This window comes from Solea solea, chromosome 19 (genome assembly GCF_958295425.1).
Source record: "Solea solea chromosome 19, fSolSol10.1, whole genome shotgun sequence".
Taxonomy (NCBI): domain Eukaryota; kingdom Metazoa; phylum Chordata; class Actinopteri; order Pleuronectiformes; family Soleidae; genus Solea; species Solea solea.
In genome coordinates this window covers 21,432,622-21,452,901 of record NC_081152.1, presented here as the reverse complement: position 1 = coordinate 21,452,901, position 20,280 = coordinate 21,432,622, and the positions used below count along the sequence as shown (strand labels likewise).

At 45.2% G+C, this 20,280-nt stretch overlaps 1 protein-coding gene across 4 annotated transcripts in view; it reads right to left on the bottom strand.

Annotated features, from left to right (window-relative positions):
- The window catches only part of dcc (DCC netrin 1 receptor), a 201,775-nt gene that overhangs the window by 39,596 nt on the left and 141,899 nt on the right, over nt 1-20,280 (bottom strand). For 2 of the 4 annotated variants that reach the window (XM_058617204.1, XM_058617205.1), the window contains exons 16-22: nt 18,818-18,913; nt 12,754-12,992; nt 11,653-11,791; nt 5,374-5,481; nt 4,516-4,710; nt 4,401-4,433; nt 1,271-1,336 (exon numbers count right to left, since the gene is read on the bottom strand). In XM_058617204.1, the coding sequence (XP_058473187.1) occupies nt 1,271-1,336; nt 4,401-4,433; nt 4,516-4,710; nt 5,374-5,481; nt 11,653-11,791; nt 12,754-12,992; nt 18,818-18,913 (876 nt within the window). The remainder of the gene's footprint in view (nt 1-1,270; nt 1,337-4,400; nt 4,434-4,515; nt 4,711-5,373; nt 5,482-11,652; nt 11,792-12,753; nt 12,993-18,817; nt 18,914-20,280) is intronic. The other 2 variants (XM_058617206.1, XM_058617207.1) reach the window with 1 other exon arrangement.

The window sequence follows — 20,280 nt, the reverse complement described above, 5'->3', positions numbered from 1 at the left end:
GATACAGATGTAATATTTCAAAGACAGCCTGTGTCTACTTCCAATCAGCAGGCAGTGTCCTAAGCCCCGCCCATGGTCAGAATCACAAACAAACACCCAGGGAGCGCAAATGTAAAAGAGGCGGAGCAAATGAAATTCCGATCATTGCAAACGAAAAGTGTATTTTTCAAACAAGAGGCTCAGATTTCCACTGTTTTACATCAAATATCTGTGAACACCTTTGTTTTTATAATCTGATTGAAAACCAACACAACCTGAGTGTGCGTGTGTTTGTGTGTGTGTGTGTAGGTGTGCGTGTGTGTGTGAGTAAGTGTGTTTGTGTGTGCGTGTTTGTGCGCGTGAGTGTGTGTGCACCCGTTTAATCCTGTTTCTGCCGTGAGATGATTACTGTCCACAGTTTGTAAAAACACTTGATTGATGGCAGAGAAGCTGAATGTAATTAATTTTTCCAGCCGGCGGCGTTTCTGCGACAAACAGGAAGCGACGCTAACAGACTGTAAATCAGAGTGATGCAGCTCTGTGTGTGTGTGTGTGCTTGAGTGTGTGTGTGAGTGAGTGTGTGTGTGAGTGTGTGGGTGCTTGAGTGTGTGAGTGTGTGATTGTGTGAGTGTGTGAGTGTGTGAGTGTGTGAGTGCTTGAGTGTGTGTGTGAGTGAGTGTGTGTGTGAGTGTGTGAGTGCTTGAGTGTGTGAGTGTGGGATTGTGTGAGTGTGTGAGTGTGTGAGTGCTTGAGTGTGTGTGTGAGTGAGTGTGTGTGTGAGTGTGTGAGTGCTTGAGTGTGTGAGTGTGGGATTGTGTGAGTGCTTGTGTGTATGTGTGTGTGCGTGAGTGAGTGTCTGTGTATGCGTGAGTGTGTGTGTGAGTGTGTGAGTGCTTGTGTGTATGTGTGTGTGTGCGTGAGTGTGTGTATGCGTGACTGTGTGTGTGTGTGTGTGAGTGTGTGAGTGCTTGTGTATATGTGTGTGTGTGTGTGTGAGTGCTTGTGTGTGTGTGTGTGTGTGTGTGTGTGTGTGCGTGAGTGTGTGTGTGAGTGCTTGTGTATATGTGTGTGTGCGTGAGTGTGTGTGTGTGAGTGAGTGCTTGTGTGTATGTGTGTGTGTATGCGTGAGTGTGTGTGTGTGTGAGTGAGTGTGTGAGTGCTAGTGTATATATGTGTTTGCATGAGTGTGTGTGTATGCGTGAGTGTGTGTGTGTGTGTGTGTGTGTGTGTGAGTGAGTGTGTGTGCATGCGTGTGCACGTGTGTGTAGGTATGCATGTGTGTGTGTGTTACCGTTGATGCTGCTCTTGTCAATGAGGTTGGTGTCTGACGGCCAGTAGGTGTGGTCTCCTCCTCGACCTGGACGAGAGATAAACAGAAGAATGTAGAACACATTAGCACACACACACACACACACACACGCAGACTATGATGACCTAAGAACTTGTTCATGTCTCTATTTCACTGTTAGTTTCCAACAGGAAGGTGAAGTCTGTAAACCACTCACTCTCACACACCAAACCTCATAGAGAAAATCAGTGATTTTAACATCACTCACACACAGGAGTTGTTGATCCAGTGCTGCCTCCATCACTAAGTTCAAATATATTGTTTACCAAATTCAGCTTTTGAAATCCTTTGTTCAGAGTCACCTCAGTGACATAAAGTGACCACACGAGGCAGCAGTAGAGCAGCAGCTCCAGCTAAAATCACTGATTTTCTCTATGGGCTTTGGTGTGGGAGAGTGAGTGGTTTACAAACTTTCGCAAAGATAAAGACGTGAAACACGTTCTGAAAACATCGCAGACTTAAGCTGACGAAGGGTTTATTGACATAGTTTTTTTTGTCTAAAATCAAAGTTTTTCCTCTCGTTTCTGCTGCCAGTGATGTTTTCCCCCGAGGCCAGAAGTCGTCAGAGACTTCTTCTTGGTGATGAGAGAAGTTTTTAACCCCAACAGAAACAAAATCGGAAAGAGTTCCACGTCTCATATTCAACTAACAAAGGCAGAGATGATGCATAATTCTTCCTCTTGCTCAGACTAAAAGCGCGGTCTCTCCTCCTCTCACCAGCAGCAGCAGCAGCAGCAGCAGCAGCAGCGTCTGTGGTGACATTCTGCTTTGTTAAAAAGAATGAAACGGACTCTTTTTGTCTTACAGTTTGAAAAGACAGAAACCACGATGATCAAAGTCAGCCTGGCCTCGTTAAACTGTCTCACACACACACACACACACACACACACACAGCATGTCATCACTTCCCTGCACGGTACGGCCGGCTGCTGCATTTGCAGTCAACGGTGCATCCCATAATACGTCTCTACTCGCCTCGCCTCGCCACGGCACGGTTTAAGTAGCGTTTCCACTAGCATAGTACCTGGTACCAGGTCACATCTCACATAGGGGAGAGGACGCTGGTGTGCGTTGCCTGCCGCTTCTCCGTTCGGGAAAAAACTTCTGTCTGCATTTTTGAACATTTTTGAACAGCTTCCGCAAAGTGTTCTTACCTCGCGGTGGTTCTGCACGGATCCTGCCCCATCTGACTGTACCTTAGCCTGTCATCCACTGTGGTGTTGCAGTGACTACCAACAGAGCTAGCTCCCGGGGGTCGCCGATACGGCCCGACCTCGCTGTATTCTCACGACCTTGGTCATATCATCCGTCATCATGGACTTAATTTTCACTGCCGACGACACCCAGGTGTACATATCCACCAAATCCATCACCCCAGTCATTCTCTCCACCATCACACACTGTCTCTCCGACATTAAAACCTGGATGGACCACATTTTCCTCAAACTCAACAGCAACAAAACAGAACTCATCCTCACCGGACCCAAACATCTCCTCCCATTGACCCAGAACATCTCCCTCACCATCGACGGCCACTCAGTCACTCCCTCCCTCTCTGTACGCAATCTCTGCGTTATCCTGGACTCCACCCTCTCATTCAAACCCCACATAAACCATATTACCAAAATATCATTTTTCCACTTCCGCCCGTCTCCATCCCTGCCTTTCACAATCCACTTCAGAAATCCTCATCCACGCCTTCATTACCTCCAGACTCGACTACTGCAATAGCCTCCTCTACGGTCTCCCCTCCACTCACCTTCAAAAACTACAATATATCCAGAACTCTGCTGCCCGTCTGCTCACCCACACCCGCTCCAGTGACCACATCACCCCCATCCTCAAAAAACTCCACTGGCTCCCTGTTCCATACCGCATACAATACAAGGTTCTCCTCATCACTTACAAGTCCCTCCATAACCTGGCTCCCTCATAACTCACCGACCTCCTCCACCTACAGTGTCCCACCCGACTTTTCAGGGATTTTCTAGGACCAGATTTCTCAAATTCAAGGACCTTTTAGGGACTTCCCAGCACCAGTTCTCTCAAATTCAAGAACTTACCAGGACCAGTTCCTTCAAATTCTAAGACTTTTCAGGGATTTTCCAGGATCAGTTCTCTCAAATTCAAAGTATTTTCCAGGAGCAGTTCCCTCAAATTCAAGGACTCTTCAGGGATTCTCTAGGAGCACTTTTCTCAAATTCAAGGACTTTTCGAGGACTTTCCAGGATCAGTTATCTCAAACTCAAGGACTAGAATGTGCTGACTCAGCTTAAGATGGGAGGACAACTTGAAAGAGCTTGTCTTCGTCCATGATAGCGTCCACTTGCTCTGCATCTGGATGAGTGATTGTCCTCAGTATCTTGGTCAAAGTCAGTCTTTGTCTTTTGTCTTTGGTGAGACAGAGAAGTTTCACGTCGCCATTTTCTCTCTCATGTTTTAACTTTACTCGCTCGTTGTTCTGCAGGAATCTCACGTCAATGGTGGAGACAGAGAGAGACAGTGGACAGCGTCCACAACACCTGTCCTAGTGATGATGTCTCCATGTTTGTCCTAACCCTGACCCATGTCTATGTAGTTTCAAAGACTTTCAAAGACCTTTCGTTTTTACAAACTTTCAAGGATTTCAAGGACCTGTGGAAACCATGAAAGTTACATCGGTGGCAGGAGACATTTACCACAATTTTTTTTTCTTATTCAAAATTCAAGCACTTTTAATGACCCATGTCCATTTAGGGCCATTTTTTTTAAAAACTTTCAAGGGCCTTGAAATTGTATTCTTCAAATGTAGAGGTTAAGGCAGTAGAATAGATAGGATAGATGGATGGAAATTCACAAACTCATGGATTTCAAGGACCCGTGGGAACCCTGTATAAAGTAGCCTGTTAGGCTTTTGACCTTTGAATCGACCTGAGATCCGAAAGTTCAAAATTAATCACTGATGATGTAAAAGTATAGATTATTGGAGATGATTTAAAGGTGACAATCATTGGACTTGAAAAATGTTTTGATGACAACAGAAGGGTCAGATAAATAAATGATAAAATGTTGATGAGCAGGAAAAACGTCGTACCTTGATCATTTGCCATCTTGTCGGGATGTTCCACTGAAAGAAAAGACAAAAACAGCGTGTGAGTCAAGCGCAGAAGAAAAGGGAATTGACACTGACCAAAAACGGAGGGACAGACCTTTGGCGGTCCTGAAGTGGACGGGCTCTGACAGAGGGCCGACTCCTTTGGCGTTCTTGGCCTGAATCCGAAAGTAGTAAACGGTGTCGAGGTTCAGATCGACGACCTGGTGCGTCAGTCGGTCGATGCTGATCGGCTCCATCACCCAGTCGTCGATGGGCATGTTTTTATCCAGCGTGTAGTAGAGGATGTAACCTGTTGGCAGACAAGGGCTCACAACATCAGACACCGTCGTGTTCAAAATTCAAGCACTTTCAATTTCCCATGTCTAATTAGGGTGATTTTTTTTTTTTTTCAAAATTCATAAACTTTCAAGGATTTCAAGGACCAGTGGAAACCTTAAAGGGTATATCGACAGCTGGAGACAATATTTACCTATATATCAACTTACATTTTTCCTTGCATATTTTGGGGCAATTTTCAAAAACATTCAAGGGCCTTGAAAAGGATTTTAAGGAACTATGGAACATCAGTGGCGGGATACATTAACCTAAATATCGATTAAACGTCTTCTGTGCACAAAATTTAAGCACTTTCAATGACCCATGTCCCATGTTTCCAGGGACTTGAATTTGTTTTGGCCAAATTCACGAAACCTTCAAGGATTTCAAGGACCCATGGAAAGCTTGAATGTCACATCGGCGGGCAGGAGACATTTACTCCAATATCAACTTATCTTCCTTCTCGTGCTAAATTCGAGCACATTCAATGACCCATGTCTACTCACGGACATTTTCAAAAACATTCAATGACCGGCATCAAGATCGCAGTTGACACACAAAAGACATCAGTGTGTGTTTGGATGAAGGAGCAGAAACTAACGGGACCACCCTGAGGTCGAGCGTCGCATTCACTCACCGGTGATGCGTCCGTTGGCCTCCATCGGTGGCTGCCAGCTGATTAAGATGGCGCGGGGTCGTCCCTCGCGACTTATCACCGTCAAGTCTTTGGGGGCGGAGCTAGGAGCTGTAATGGTGGGAAGAAGAGAGTTTGATTTGTTTCATTTTACCCAAAAAAATTACACAAAATGACAAAAACATAAAATGGTGAAGACTTATAATAAAATATTCATATAAAACATATTTATAGTAGATAACGCTCAGACTTATTGGTTTTAACATTTATCTTGTATTGTTTAATGTTAATTGTCTAATATGACATTTTTACTTTTTTATTCATTTTAATGGCGGCAAAACTTTCCTGCTTTTTGTCATGTTTATTGTTCTCTTTAATGTTTCATAAACCTTGTTTGAATGCAAACTCAAGGACTTGCTGAGTAATTTTCTCCACTCATGTGCAGGATAAAGCGGTAGAAGATGGATGGATGGATACCAGAAAGCAGAGAAACAGAACTTCACTCGCGCCCATATACTTGTCATTACGGTAGAACCTCGGGACCTCTGCGTAACAAGCGTCCAATCACAGACGAGAATCACTGGCGCGTCGCACTTTTGTCACGTCAGCTTCACAGTACTGTGTGATTCCTAAACGGCTGAATAACTTTCTTGGAAAAAAGCAGCAGAAGAACTCACATTGAACATTTTTTTCCAGCCATAAAATCTAAATAAATCCAGGCGTCCTGAGTGTCCTGACGGCCACAAGAGGGTAAAGAGAAAAGTTCAAACTTGTACGTCAGTGTCAGTGATGACTCACTCTACAGCCTTGTTTCAGTCAGGCGCTCATAAGTCATGGCGACAGCGTCGCACTCTAATTTACGTTTATGCTTCTGCTGCTGTGCTCTCGGGCTGTTAGCGCGCCACCATTAGCATAAACAGCATCCTTCCCCAGGTGACTTTTGTTTATGGAGTCGAGGACAGACACTCGTTTCTGCTTCTCTCTCTCTTTTCCCTCGAGAAACTGCCGGGACTTCCTTGTGAGTTTTATCACAGCTGGTAAAAAACTAAAAAATGGTCCTTGGGCGAAGGTCTTTATACCTGAAGTCCCCGAGCCGACAATAACCTCACTGTGATTTAGGACGCGTGTGGTTTGAGGCCCCTTTCTGGAATTTTATGAATTTGTTCCGTTTGAATTTGAGAACAAGGCGAGGAGCGGCTGATCGGGAGACGGCGAGAAGGTTCCTGCTGGGCGGAGCTTGTTCTGAGCCACAACTGAGTGGAAACGAGTCAAGGAGGAGAGAATTCCGACAACAAAACCAAAGTTTTGCAACGGATCGGCTTTACTCGCACAGAACCAGCGTTTCAGGAACATCGTAATGCTATTCTTTGACGCTTTTGACAAATTGGGGCGGAGACTGGTCATTTTTAACGGCAATAAAAACACACCATGAGAACCTCCCCTTTGATACTTTGATTGACAGCTCATGTAGTTCAACTTTGAGAATTTGACTTATACTGTTTGCGATCTCTCGACTTTGGACATAAATGTTGTTGGGTTTTTATCTGTAGGACGTCACAAGAGAAATGTGTGATATTTCGACACGACAAAATGATGGCATGAATTCAGCAGCCAGTCACGCTCTCGCTTTCTGAGCTCGGTGTGACATTCTGCCTCAACTAAAATGCTTTTGACAAATTGGGGCGGAGACTGAGAAAACTCTGGCCCTTTACTACGGTGGCCGATATCATTGCAAATAAAAGAAACGCTGCAAACAAAAGAAACACAGCTGCAAATAAAAGAACAACAACGATGCAAATAAAAAAAGCCACAACTGAAGTGAATTACCGGGGACTTTTATTACCGGTGCAATAAAAGTCCCCTCCGACTGCGTCTATCGCTCCGACTGCGTCTATCGCTCCGACTGCGTCTATCGCTCCGACTGCGTCTATCGTTCCAACTGCGTCTATCACTCTGACTGCATCTATAGTTCCAACTGCGTCTATCACTCTGACTGCGTCTATCACTCTGACTGCATCTATAGTTCCAACTGCGTCTATCACTCTGACTGCGTCTATCGCTCTGACTGCGTCTATCGTTCCAACTGCGTCTATCACTCTGACTGCATCTATAGTTCCAACTGCGTCTATCGCTCCGACTGCGTCTATCGTTCCAACTGCGTCTATCACTCTGACTGCGTCTATCGTTCCAACTGCGTCTATCGCTCCGACTGCGTCTATCGTTCCAACTGCGTCTATCACTCTGACTGCATCTATAGTTCCAACTGCGTCTATCGCTCCGACTGCGTCTATCGTTCCAACTGCGTCTATCGCTCCGACTGCGTCTATCGTTCCAACTGCTTCTATCACTCTGACTGCGTCTATCACTCTGACTGCGTCTATCGTTCCAACTGCGTCTATCGTTCCAACTGCGTCTATCGCTCTGACTGCGTCTATCGCTCTGACTGCGTCTATCGTTCCAACTGCGTCTATCGTTCCGACTGCGTCTATCACTCTGACTGCGTCTATCGTTCCAACTGCGTCTATCGCTCTGACTGCGTCTATCGTTCCAACTGCGTCTATCGCTCCGACTGCGTCTATCACTCTGACTGCGTCTATCGTTCCAACTGCGTCTATCACTCTGACTGCATCTATAGTTCCAACTGCGTCTATCGCTCCGACTGCGTCTATCGTTCCAACTGCGTCTATCACTCCGACTGCGTCTATCGTTCCAACTGCGTCTATCACTCTGACTGCATCTATAGTTCCAACTGCGTCTATCGCTCCGACTGCGTCTATCGTTCCAACTGCGTCTATCGCTCCGACTGCGTCTATCGTTCCAACTGCTTCTATCACTCTGACTGCGTCTATCACTCTGACTGCGTCTATCGTTCCGACTGCGTCTATCGCTCTGACTGCGTCTATCGCTCTGATGCGTCTATCGCTCTGACTGCGTCTATCGTTCCAACTGCGTCTATCGTTCCAACTGCGTCTATCGCTCCGACTGCGTCTATCGTTCCAACTGCTTCTATCACTCTGACTGCGTCTATCGCTCCGACTGCGTCTATCGTTCCAACTGCTTCTATCACTCTGACTGCGTCTATCACTCTGACTGCGTCTATCGTTCCAACTGCGTCTATCGCTCCGACTGCGTCTATCGTTCCAACTGCTTCTATCACTCTGACTGCGTCTATCGTTCCAACTGCGTCTATCACTCTGACTGCGTCTATCGTTCCAACTGCGTCTATCGTTCCAACTGCGTCTATCGCTCCGACTGCATCTATGGGTCCAAATGCGTCTATCACGCCGCGTGGCCCAGCCGACGACAAGTGCATCTGTGAATTGACTTTGTAAGTAAAGTTGTTGTTGCTGGTGTGAACGCAGCGCACGAGTTGTAAGACATTTTTGCCAAAATGGATGAGTACATGAATAAAAAATAACATGCTAAAAACAGCACATTGTAAATGATTCGATTAACAATCCAAAATAATATTAGGAGTTACAGATTGATCAGTGCACAAAGTTTGACTTGATGGTTAAAAAGTGGGTCCTTGTGTAGAAAGTTTGGGAAACACGGCTGCAGAGAAAAGCAGGACTGTCTCGTAGTTTGTGGGCTGGACTGATGGAGTGGAAAATGACGTCCCACGCAGAATATCATTTCCTGCTGATTTCACTCCTTCACAACCAGAGCTTTTCTCCTCAGCTGTCACGATGGAAAATAAGCAGCAGCCTGTCCAGAACCTCAGTGTGTGAAGGCTTCATGTGAGTTCTGGTTACAGACGTGATTAATGACAACTTTTTTCTTTTTTTTTTAAATGTCACCCCGGGACAACCCTCAAAACTCACGCTCCCGACGTGAAGCCGATGAAACCTCTTATTGAAACTGACACTATGAGCTGGAGGAAATTACAAGTTCCAGCTGAGCCTGTTAGTCATGATGACAACCTGGACTTGTCATAAATTCGCACAGAGATCGTGGGAACGTACGCTGGGCTCGTACCTGCTGAGTGACGCAGTGCTTCCACCACTCAACTCTAACACAATTACATTTTAATTACAGTCTGATCTGCATCATGCTGACAAGTGTAGTCATTCTAATTAAAAATCAAAAAACAATAATAACAATTCTTATTGAACAACACAGCTTGGATTAAACACACAAACTACCCAGGCAGACATTAGAACTGTTTTTTATGTTTTTTATAACAGTTTTAATGTCTTTGCTGAAGGTAATTTGACGTCCATTTGACGTGGGACCTTGTCCCCAAAAAACCACCTTAAATTATTTGGATTTTACAGTACAATCGCTCAGCTAATCAAAACAGACAAAATCATTTGCACTGTTTCACTGAAATCGACCTTTATGTTTGTGTAAATAGCAAATTCTAAGTGGCAAAGTCTACGTTTAAGCACATTTCCTGCAACACAATTAGCACGTGAGACGACCATATGTGGTATAAGTGGAAAATTTGTCCCGATGGTGGAACTAATGGAAAAGATAAGGAATCACAAAGTCCAGGAAAGTCCTCAGCACGGCTGTGTTTTAAGTCAGGCAGCTAATGCACGCTCCACATGAAACATGAAGCGATCGCGGTTGGTCGTATGTTACTGTGGGAGGGTTTAAAGACAGTTGTCACGGACTCGCGAACAAAGATCGAAGTTGTCTGACAGTGCGTGTGCTGCCGAGACCAGAGGATTATATCCTGTGTACTAACCTGCAGCTACGATTCAATAGATCTCCAAACATCACTGATTGGGTTTCAATGAACCGCCATGTTGGCGGGCAAAGATGTGGCAAAAATGAAAAGGAGCGGCGGTGAAACGTCCGCCACGTCGTGACGTTGCTGTGCAGACGCTAGCTCTTGGTAAATCTGGTCTGAGTCCGTGATTTACAAAGAGTTACGGAAATCTGTTGCTCGTGTTCCCATCGCTCCATATTCTTAGATTAGTAGCATTGATTCGGTAATTATGTTAGTCTGTTAGCCTGTTAGCCTGTCTCTGACGCAACATCTAAGCACAATCTTCACTTTTAAAATGAAAACAGCTGGAGAAGAGACGAGTTGTCTAACATTTATGTCTAGTACAGTGGCTCTTCATTTTTCATCACCCAAAATATACTTGACACACTGGTTTAGTAAAATCAGATTAAGATGGAGCGAGAGATAAGGTGACTCCGGTCATTATTATTTCATTTATTGTTATTTTCATTTTAGGCTTGGTTGTGCGACGTAAGCTACCAGAGCGCTATGGGCTATTTTACTTTATAAATAAATGGATGTTAAATGGGCCAAAACCAGGATTTCTCAGACTGTGCCTCTGATGCAGGAGTAAATACAAACACAGAAAATAAACTGCTGTGTTTTGGACTCAGCGGGTGATTGTTTCTAATTGTGAGGCTGAGGGTGTGATGAGCTGCTGAAAAGACTGTTTCCACTGTGCTGCTGCGTGTCCACGACCGGTGGATCACTGCAGGGGCTGAGCGCGCTCCGTCCGTCTGCTCGCCATGAATGTCAATGTATTCCAGCGGGCCCCGGGGAGCCGGCGCCGGTAACACTGTCCAGACTTAATTGGATGACAAATCCGCCAAACATGATTGTAAACATCCTGAAAGGGAAACCTTGACATTTTGATTTCTGTCCGCGGTCGTGTTTCACCGCTGCAGAAGGCTCGCGTGTCGCTGCAGAGAAGGAAATTGGAGTTGCACGACGACACCTGAACTGAAATGTTTGGCGACCACACTGTTTACAGATTTTACATGTTTTTTGCCCTTGGAGTTTTGGATGTCAGTGAAAGTAAATATGCTTTTGGAAGAAAAGTAGCAGGTAAGTGAGTAAGTATACACAAAATCAGTCTTACCTTTAGCTTTCAAGGTCCACATAGAGAAGCACATCTCCTAAACTGAAGTTTGTACATCGATTTTTTTCAACCACACCAAAGACCATACATACGTTCAGTGATTTAAGACAATCAAAGGTTAACTGAAAGGTCTTTAGAGGCGGGTTTTTGGTACAGTGGTTGTACTTTAAAAATACTGTCTATCACTGTCATCACATGAGGAACTGAATTCTGCCAGTTCACAAAAGACCCAGCTAATAAAATCTACGGTGTAATAATAACATGTTCACGTCTTTATCTCACTGTGAGACAGACGTTTCCAACAGGAAACTGAAGTCTGTAAACCACTCACTCTCCCCCACACACACACACACACAAACATGTAAAGGAACTCGCTCTCATTTGTGTGTGTTCACACTTGGGACCCGATGATGAGACCAGACCTGGACTGGGTCTACGAGATACACACCTGCTTCATACGTCGTGGCGTGTGCCGTCATACTCCACGTGCTGGACTTGCGGCCTTTGGTTACCATGACGGCAAACTCATACATGATGTTTGGCTTGAGGCCGGTGACGGTGTGGCTGAGCGCTGTAGTGTCTGCAGACTGGACACACACACACAAAGGGCAGGGTGTAAAAAACACACAATAACACACTCACACACGTACAGACGGATAAATTGTCCGTGCTGCATTAACTCAAACTCCAGCTCGTCCTCGTGGCACAGAGAGAAAAGACTTCTTCTGTGTGTGTGTGTGTGTGTGTGTGACAGCCTCCATCTGTGCTTTATTAAGACTCTGTCCCTCCATGGATTTCCTATTTCAAGTGTTTTTGAAGCCGAGTTGAGATTATATTGGAATTTTTTTCCTCCCTCAAATGGAGGGTTTTTGAAGGACTTTATCTTGTTTTCATAACCTTTGAGTGCAGACTCATTATAGTTTCATTGTGGTGAGGGAGAAGCGTTTGAACGGACCTTTTCAGAGACACTCAGGATCTGCCAAATGGCCCCGCTCTCCTCCCACAGTGAGGCAATCAGGATTTACTCAGTCCAGACATGGAAGCGACCTTCTCAAACCCACAGAGGCTGATGTTTTGATGTGATTATCAAATTTACAACGGGACGTGACACCACTTTATGATCTTTGGAGGTCATCCTGGCTGCGGAGCTCAGGGAGAAGACCAGACAAACACTCGGGGAGCACAGACAAGTGCACATTTGAACAATTTACAATTTGTAAGTGCTGCTTTTGTTTCAAGACCAGCCAAGACCGACGAGACGAGGCAGGTAGGTCCAAGGTCAAGTCCAATGAGTCCAAGGCAAGTCTCGATTCTTAGCCAAGACCTGAAGGATGTGCTCTAATGGAATTCCCACTGTAGGACATTCACATTATACTGTACATACTAATGTGTTTTCAGCGTTAAACCAACTGTCAACATTATCACGACTCTGCGATCCAATGCTTGTTGTGGTGACTGTTACATCATCAAGTGCAATAACTGCTGATCTATGCTCATGTTTACATCATCATCATCATCATCATCATCAGCCACAGTTAGAACTGCTCACCTTGTATTTTCCACTGGTGGAGTAGCTCGTCTTCCACTTGACAGAGTAGTACCGGACCTCAGACGCCTTCTGGTTCTTGGTCATGGAGTTGTCCGCCCAGGAGACGCGGACCGAGTCGGAGGACAAAGCCACGGCTTGGACCCCGACTGGAGGGATCATGGGAGTGCTGGTGTCTGGCATGGGAGTGGGGTATTTATCAAAGAGGTGGAACAGGTCGTCCTCAGATGGGTCTATGGGGTCTGGGTGTTTGTTGAAGGGGTTACCATGGCAACCAGTGTGTTTGGGAATAATTAATGAAACCGTACAATGTGATGAATGTGTGATGATGAAGGTTTAGATGCGGACACGTCGGTGACACGAGCCGATATTTGGATGGATAAAGGTTTGTACAACAGGACAGAAACATACAGAACACATGAGATGACACGTGTTTGTTTGAGAGGAGGGAATGGACGAGGAGGTGAAAAACAGAGAGAAAGGAGAGAAGGAAAGGAGGCAAAGGGTAAGAAGACAGTGAGAGACAAGAGCAGTCACTCTAAACAGGAAGTGGAGCCACAGATCCACCTGTTTAAAGCCAACAATAGAGGATTTGAATGTCAGGCTGAGCATCCAGCGTCTCTGAGCTGCTTATCAAGCGTCAGACCTTTGGGCAAGGCATCGTACTTCAATACTTTAGTGGTATCGCTCCATGTTCCTAAAACTAAACAATTTAGATTGAAGCAGTGACGCATTCTCACATATTTACGTAAGCAGCGGTGGAGTCGCCCCCTCATGGCTACTGAAGAGAGCGCAGTGTGAGACACTTCTGTGTCCGTTTCATTCTCCAGACCAGACTTTAAGCTTTTCATCTGATGTGATGTTTCTGTTTTCAACCGTCATGTTCATCCATGCGTCTGTGGATCTGTGGATCTGTGGCTCCAGACGCACTGAGAGGCACTGAGACGCTGAGACGCACTGAGACGCACTGAGACGCACTGAGACGCTGAGACGCACTGAGACGCACTGAGACGCTGAGACGCTGAGACGCACTGAGACGCACTGAGACGCTGCCTTCAGGCGCTTTCACAAAAACAAAATAACAATCATCATAAAAAAAAGAAAAGAAAAACAATAACACTAACCATGATCGATGGACTTATGTTTACTTTTCATGTGAAAGGAGATAAACAACAGGGCTGTGACGGGCAGCACCTGAACGCCTCACGGCAGGTGACTTGAGAGTGAAGAGCACATGAAGGCAGCAGAACACAGATATTATGCTGACAGAGAGCTGGGATCAGCAGAGATAAAGACAGTGGAAAACTACTCTGTTGATTCCAGCTCTGTATCTTCTGATCTACTGACAGGAAACTACACAAGAGTGAGTGACACAGACGTGTGGTTTGCTGAAATCTATCAGTTAACAGTTCATTTACATCGTCAGAGGAAGTAAGACAAGGTGGTGACCTGAGGAGAGGAAGAAGAAAAGCTCATCCATACTTTCATCCTCAAATGATGTAGCATCCTCGAGCTAATATCTAATATGATAAAATCCGTTCACTTTATTGTCCGTCCTTGTATGTGACAGTTGTTCACACCTGAGTAAAATCTCTACAAACTAAAGGATCATGTTAATGGTTTTCTTTGACTTTGAACAAAACAAGAGTGCGCCACCAACTGGACTATGAAGGGTACGACGAGCGCACTCACAAACCACTGAGGTGTCGTCTACAACAGGCAGAGTTTTTACTTAATTATACTTTACTTTTAATTATAAAAAAGAAAGTGTTGCGTTAACAAAAGTACCTCTTCCCTGACAATCAAAACAAAACAGAGTGCTTTCTTTGTTTTTTGTTTTTCAGTAAAACTGTTGAGAAAGTTCCTGCTTCACTTTCTTCATCCACTAATTAACACTGACTAACAAACACTAACTAACACTGACTAACACTGACTAACACTAACTTACACTGACTAACACTGACTAACAAACACTAACTAACACTAACACTGACTAACACTGACTAACACTAACTAACACTAACTATCACTGACTAACACTAACTAACACCAACTAACACTAACTAACACTGACTAACACTAACTAACACCAACTAACACTAACTAACACTGACTAACAAACACTAACTAACACTGACTAACACAGGCTAACACTAACTAACACTGACTAACACTAACTAACACTAACTAACACTGACTAACACTAACTATCACTGACTAACACTAACTAACACTGACTAACACTAACTAACACTAACTAACACTGACTAACACTAACTATCACTGACTAACACTAACACTAACTAACACTGACTAACACTAACTAACACTGACTAACACTAACTATCACTGACTAACACTAACACTAACTAACACTAACTAACACCGACTAACACTGACTAACACTGACTAACACTAACTATCACTGACTAACACTAACACTAACTAACACTGACTAACACTAACTAACACTGACTAACACTAACTATCACTGACTAACACTAACACTAACTAACACTGACTAACACTAACACCGACTAACACTGACTAACACTTACAGTGACTAACACTAACAACAACAAGCAACACACTGGATTGAAATAAACGTGTAACTATCAGTGGCTGTGAGACGGACAAACGGACAGATTTATAGACATTTTCACTGTGTTGTCGTCTCTGACTCTTCTTCATCGACAGGCTGGAGTTCATTTAATCTGAACGTGTGCGACTGCTCATGTTTGAGTCACAGCGTCTTCACGCAGACAGACAGACAGACAGACAGACAGACGTGTGCCTCTTGAGTTCATGTGACGGCGAGTGATAGAGCCGCGTAAAACTGAAGAGAATCAACGTGACAGAAGAGAGCACACACACTCACGCGCACACACACACAGACGCACACACACACACACACACACACGCATTCACACACACACACTCACACACTCACACACGCACACACACACACGCAGATTGATGGAGCTGTGGGTGGAGCTGTGGGGCTGCAGCAGAGCTGTCGTGGGTAAACTGCTCGTCCAGCATCACAATTAAGCTCCACTCAGGCCAGAATACTGATGAGGATGCAGGCCACGCCTCCTCCTCCTCTTCTTCCCCTCTGTCTTACCTTTGTCCTTCTCTCCTCCCTCTGCTCCCTTTACCCTTCTTCTAACCCCCTCCCCCAGCACTGTGGAGGTGAGAATGAGTCGGTCTGTTAACGGAGATCCTGAGAAAACTGCTCCTCAGCAGCCTGTCGTCTGAAAGCGGGACGTGGATCCAGAGAGTCCGGAGAGTTTGAGACCTGATCTGAGCTGTGTCACGTCACCACGTCACTGTCAGACTCACTGTTTCCACGGCAACTCCAGATGTGTTTGAGAAGTTCCCTGAAATCCCTGATGTGTCTTTGAGTCGCTACAATTACTCATGTGTCGTTTGTCTGCAGAGCCACAGACGTCTGTGTGTGTGTGTGTCTGTGTGTGTGTGTGTGTCTGTGTGTGTGTGTCTGTGTGTGTGTGTGTCTGTGTGTGTGTGTGTGTGTGTGTGTGCGTGTGTGTGTGTGTGTCTGTCTGTGCGTGTGTGTGCGTGTGTGTCTGTGTGTGTGCGTCTGTGTCTGTCTGTGTGTGTGTCTGTGTGTGTGTGTGTGTGTGTGTGTCTGTCTGTGTGTATGTGTGTGTGCGTCTGTGTCTGTCTGTGTGTGTGTCTGTCTGTGTGTATGTGTGTGTCTGTGTGTATGTGTGTGTCTGTGTGTGTGTGTCTGTGCGTGTGTGTGTGTGTGTGTCTGTGTGTGTGCGTCTGTGTCTGTGTGTGTGCGTCTGTGTCTGTCTGTGTGTGTGTCTGTCTGTGTGTATGTGTGTGTCTGTGTCTGTGTGTGTGCGTCTGTGTCTGTCTGTGTGTGTGTCTGTGTGTGTGTGTGTGTGTGTGTCTGTGTGTATGTGTGTGTGCGTCTGTGTCTGTCTGTGTGTGTGTCTGTCTGTGTGTATGTGTGTGTCTGTGTGTCTGTGTGTATGTGTGTGTCTGTGTGTCTGTGTGTGTGTGTGTGTGTGTGAGTCTCTATATTTTTACAGAATTCCTGATGTGATTTTATATTTCTATTTAATTCCCAATGTGTCTATGAATCTTGGGTTAGGGTTAAAACATCTGTGCAGCTGTTATCATGGCACAGTCTGAATATGGAACACTTCCTTCCTTCCTTCCTTCCTTCCTTCCTTCCTTCCCTGTCCATGCTGTCGCAGCTCATCTCTCTGCTGATTAAAGTCCAACAGTGGGTTGTGTCTTAGTATCTCAGTGTCTCAGGGCCTCAGTGCCTCAGTGTCTCAGAGTCTCTGCAGCTCAGTGTCTCTGTGTCTCAGTGTCTCAGAGTCTCAGAGTCTCTGCAGCTCAGTGTCTCAGTGTCTCAGTGTCTCAGAGTCTCAGAGTCTCAGAGTCTCTGCAGCTCAGTGTCTCAGTGTCTCAGTGTCTCAGTGTCTCAGAGTCTCAGAATCTCAGTGTCTCTGCGTCTCTGCAGCTCAGTGTCTCTGTGTCTCAGTATCTCAGTGTCTCTGCAGCTCAGTGTCTCACCGTCTCTGCAGCTCAGTGTCTCTGCAGCTCAGTGTCTCTGTGTCTCTGCAGCTCAGTGTCTCAGTGTCTCAGCATCTCTGCAGCTCAGTGTCTCTGCAGATCAGTGTCTCTGTGTCTCTGCGTCTCTGCAGCTCAGTGTCTCACCGTCTCTGCAGCTCAGTGTCTCTGTGTCTCTGCAGCTCAGTGTCTCAGTGTCTCAGCATCTCTGCAGCTCAGTGTCTCTGCAGATCAGTGTCTCTGTGTCTCTGCGTCTCTGCAGCTCAGTGTCTCTGCATCTCTGCAGCTCAGTGTCTCTGCAGCTCAGTGTCTCTGTGTCTCAGTGTCTTAGCGTCTCAGTGTCTCAGTATCTCAGTGTCTCAGTTCTCAGTTCTCAGTTTGGTTCTTAAAGCCCCCCCCGTTTGAGCCACTGGAGGGGCCAGACTTGAAACACGTGTCTCTCAAGGCAATGTTGTTACTGGCTCTGGCTTCAGCTAAACCAGTTGGTGACATTCATGTGCTTTCAGTGCATCCGTCATGTGCTCAGCTCTTCCCGGGTGATGTGACGATGATCTTGAAGCCAAACCCGGCCTTTGTGCCTAAGGTGGTGGGCTCATGTTCTCTTATTGACCTTATGGCCTTGACCACCTCACCGGGTGGGCAGCGGTCACAGTGAGGGTCGGTGGTGTGTCCTGTCCGTGCTTTGCGCACTTACATCGATAGGACGAGGGGTTTCAGGAGGAACGATCAGCTGTTCGTCTCCTGAGCTAATCCTCATAAGGGGAGACCTGTCACGAAGCAGCGCCTGTCCCACTGGGTGATGGAGGCGATTGCTTTGGCATATTCGAGTCAGGGTTTGCAGCCACCTGTGGGCTTGGCCGCATCCTGGCCCTTATTCTGCGGGGTTTCTGTTCAGGACATATGTGCTGCGGCGAGTTGGCCCTCGCCTCTCACTTTTGTTCGTTTCTATATGCTGGACGTTTCCGCTCCGCTCCTGGCACGCGCGGTGTTACTGTCCTCATAGGAGCAGAGTACTTTTCCCTGTGGGTTGGTGGACGCTTGATAAGCTTGTTGCTTGATAAGCTTGTCTGGCAATACGGGAGCTACCACATCCCATAGTGAGACATCAAACGAATATATTATGAAAGAGAACTTTAGGTTAGGTTAGGTTTATGGTAGGTGGGACGGACACGTTCACCAGCCAATCAGGGTTGGCGTAATGAGATTGTGCATCCCATAGTGAGACATCTCACTCATATTACTCAGGGAACCGGGGTTATGTTAATAACCTAAAGTTCTACTATCACTGTAACCATGGTAACATCAACAGTCCCAGAATATTCCACACACACAGACTGATATGAAACATGATATTATCTCCTCCACATGTCACAGCTGAGTGTAAACACACACTGTTGTGACTGCTATCAGTGACTTATCTGTGTCTGTGCGTGTCTGTGTGTGTGTGCGTGCGTGTGTGTGTGTGTCTGTGTGTGTCTGTGTGTGTCTGTGTGTGTCTGTGTGTGTGAGATCTTACCCGTCAGGGATCGAGTGACAGCGCTCTCGTACAGTGGAACTCCCTCGCCGGCGTTATTGAACGCCTTCAGGGAAATCACATAGTGTGAACTTGGCTCTGAGGACACACACACACACACACACACACACACACACACACACACACACACACACACACACAGAAAAGTTTATAATCGACATTAGGAATCACAGAATTGTGTTTTATTATGTAAAGATGCAACAGTGAAAACATGATAAGTAGTAGTTGATAATCATCACTCTGTACTCTGATGTTAGCTGTACTATATTATATTATGTTATTTTATATTATATTATATTATATTATATTATATTATATTATATTATATTATGTTATTTTATATTATATTATAATCGTTTATACAGTTTATTTACATTATTAATTCAGATTTACATTATACATACATATACATACAAGTACAGTATATAGTGGGTTTTGGTGGAGTGGCTCAGTGGTTAAGACCAGTACCCTGTGCGTGAAAGACATCATGGTTGATATCTATCTATCTATCTATCTATCTATCTATCTATCTATCTATCTATCTATCTATCTATCTATCTGTCTATCTATCTATCTATCTATCTGTCTATTGAACTTAAAGTTAAGTAAATTTTTAATGTGTGTGTGTGTGTGTGTGTGTGTGTGTGTGTGTGTGTGTGTGTGTGTGTGTGTGTGTGTGTGTGTGTGTGTGTGCGTGCGTGCGTGCGTGCGTGCGTGCGTGCGTGCGTGCGTGCGTGCGTGTGTGTGTGTGCGTGGCGTAAAAAACACGAGCATCAGTTAAAACAAACACGCGGCTCTTGGCTCCCCAGACGCGTGAACACATGAATGAATGATGCTCCCGTGAGAGCAGGCAACACGGTGACTGGATTCCGGTTCTTCATTATTCCTCTATCATGAAACCCCAGTCAGGAGTTTTCATCCCAGCATTAAAAAACAATAAAATAATTCACCCAATTAGTTCTTGTCTTGTTTGGCATGTAAATGTGTGTGTGCTGCCGCAGGAGCTGCTGTTCTCGCTCTGTTCCACCTCAAGCTGCTTTCTTATTCAATTATTTTAAATTATTGATTGTAATTAAATGAGTATTTCAATCATCATAATGAATGAATGAAACGGGAGAGGTGCGTCAATATTGGCACTTTGTCTGCAGGGGAATGCTGGGTAATTTTAATTTTTTTTAGTTTTTGGCTGGGTGACTTCAAGGGATTTAGGCAGATTTTATGAAACGTTATGTTTCTTTAAAAAGAAGAAAAAAATAAAAAGCAGCAGAATAATCCCAAAGATGTTACCAGAGATTATTGTAACCTGGCACAAAGAAACTGACGTTTGTAAACCACTCACTCTCCCACACCAAACCTCATAGAGAAAAACAGTGAATTAAGCCTCGTGTGGTCACTTTGTGTCACTGATCTGAACAAAATACTGGAAATGCCTAAATCACAAAAAT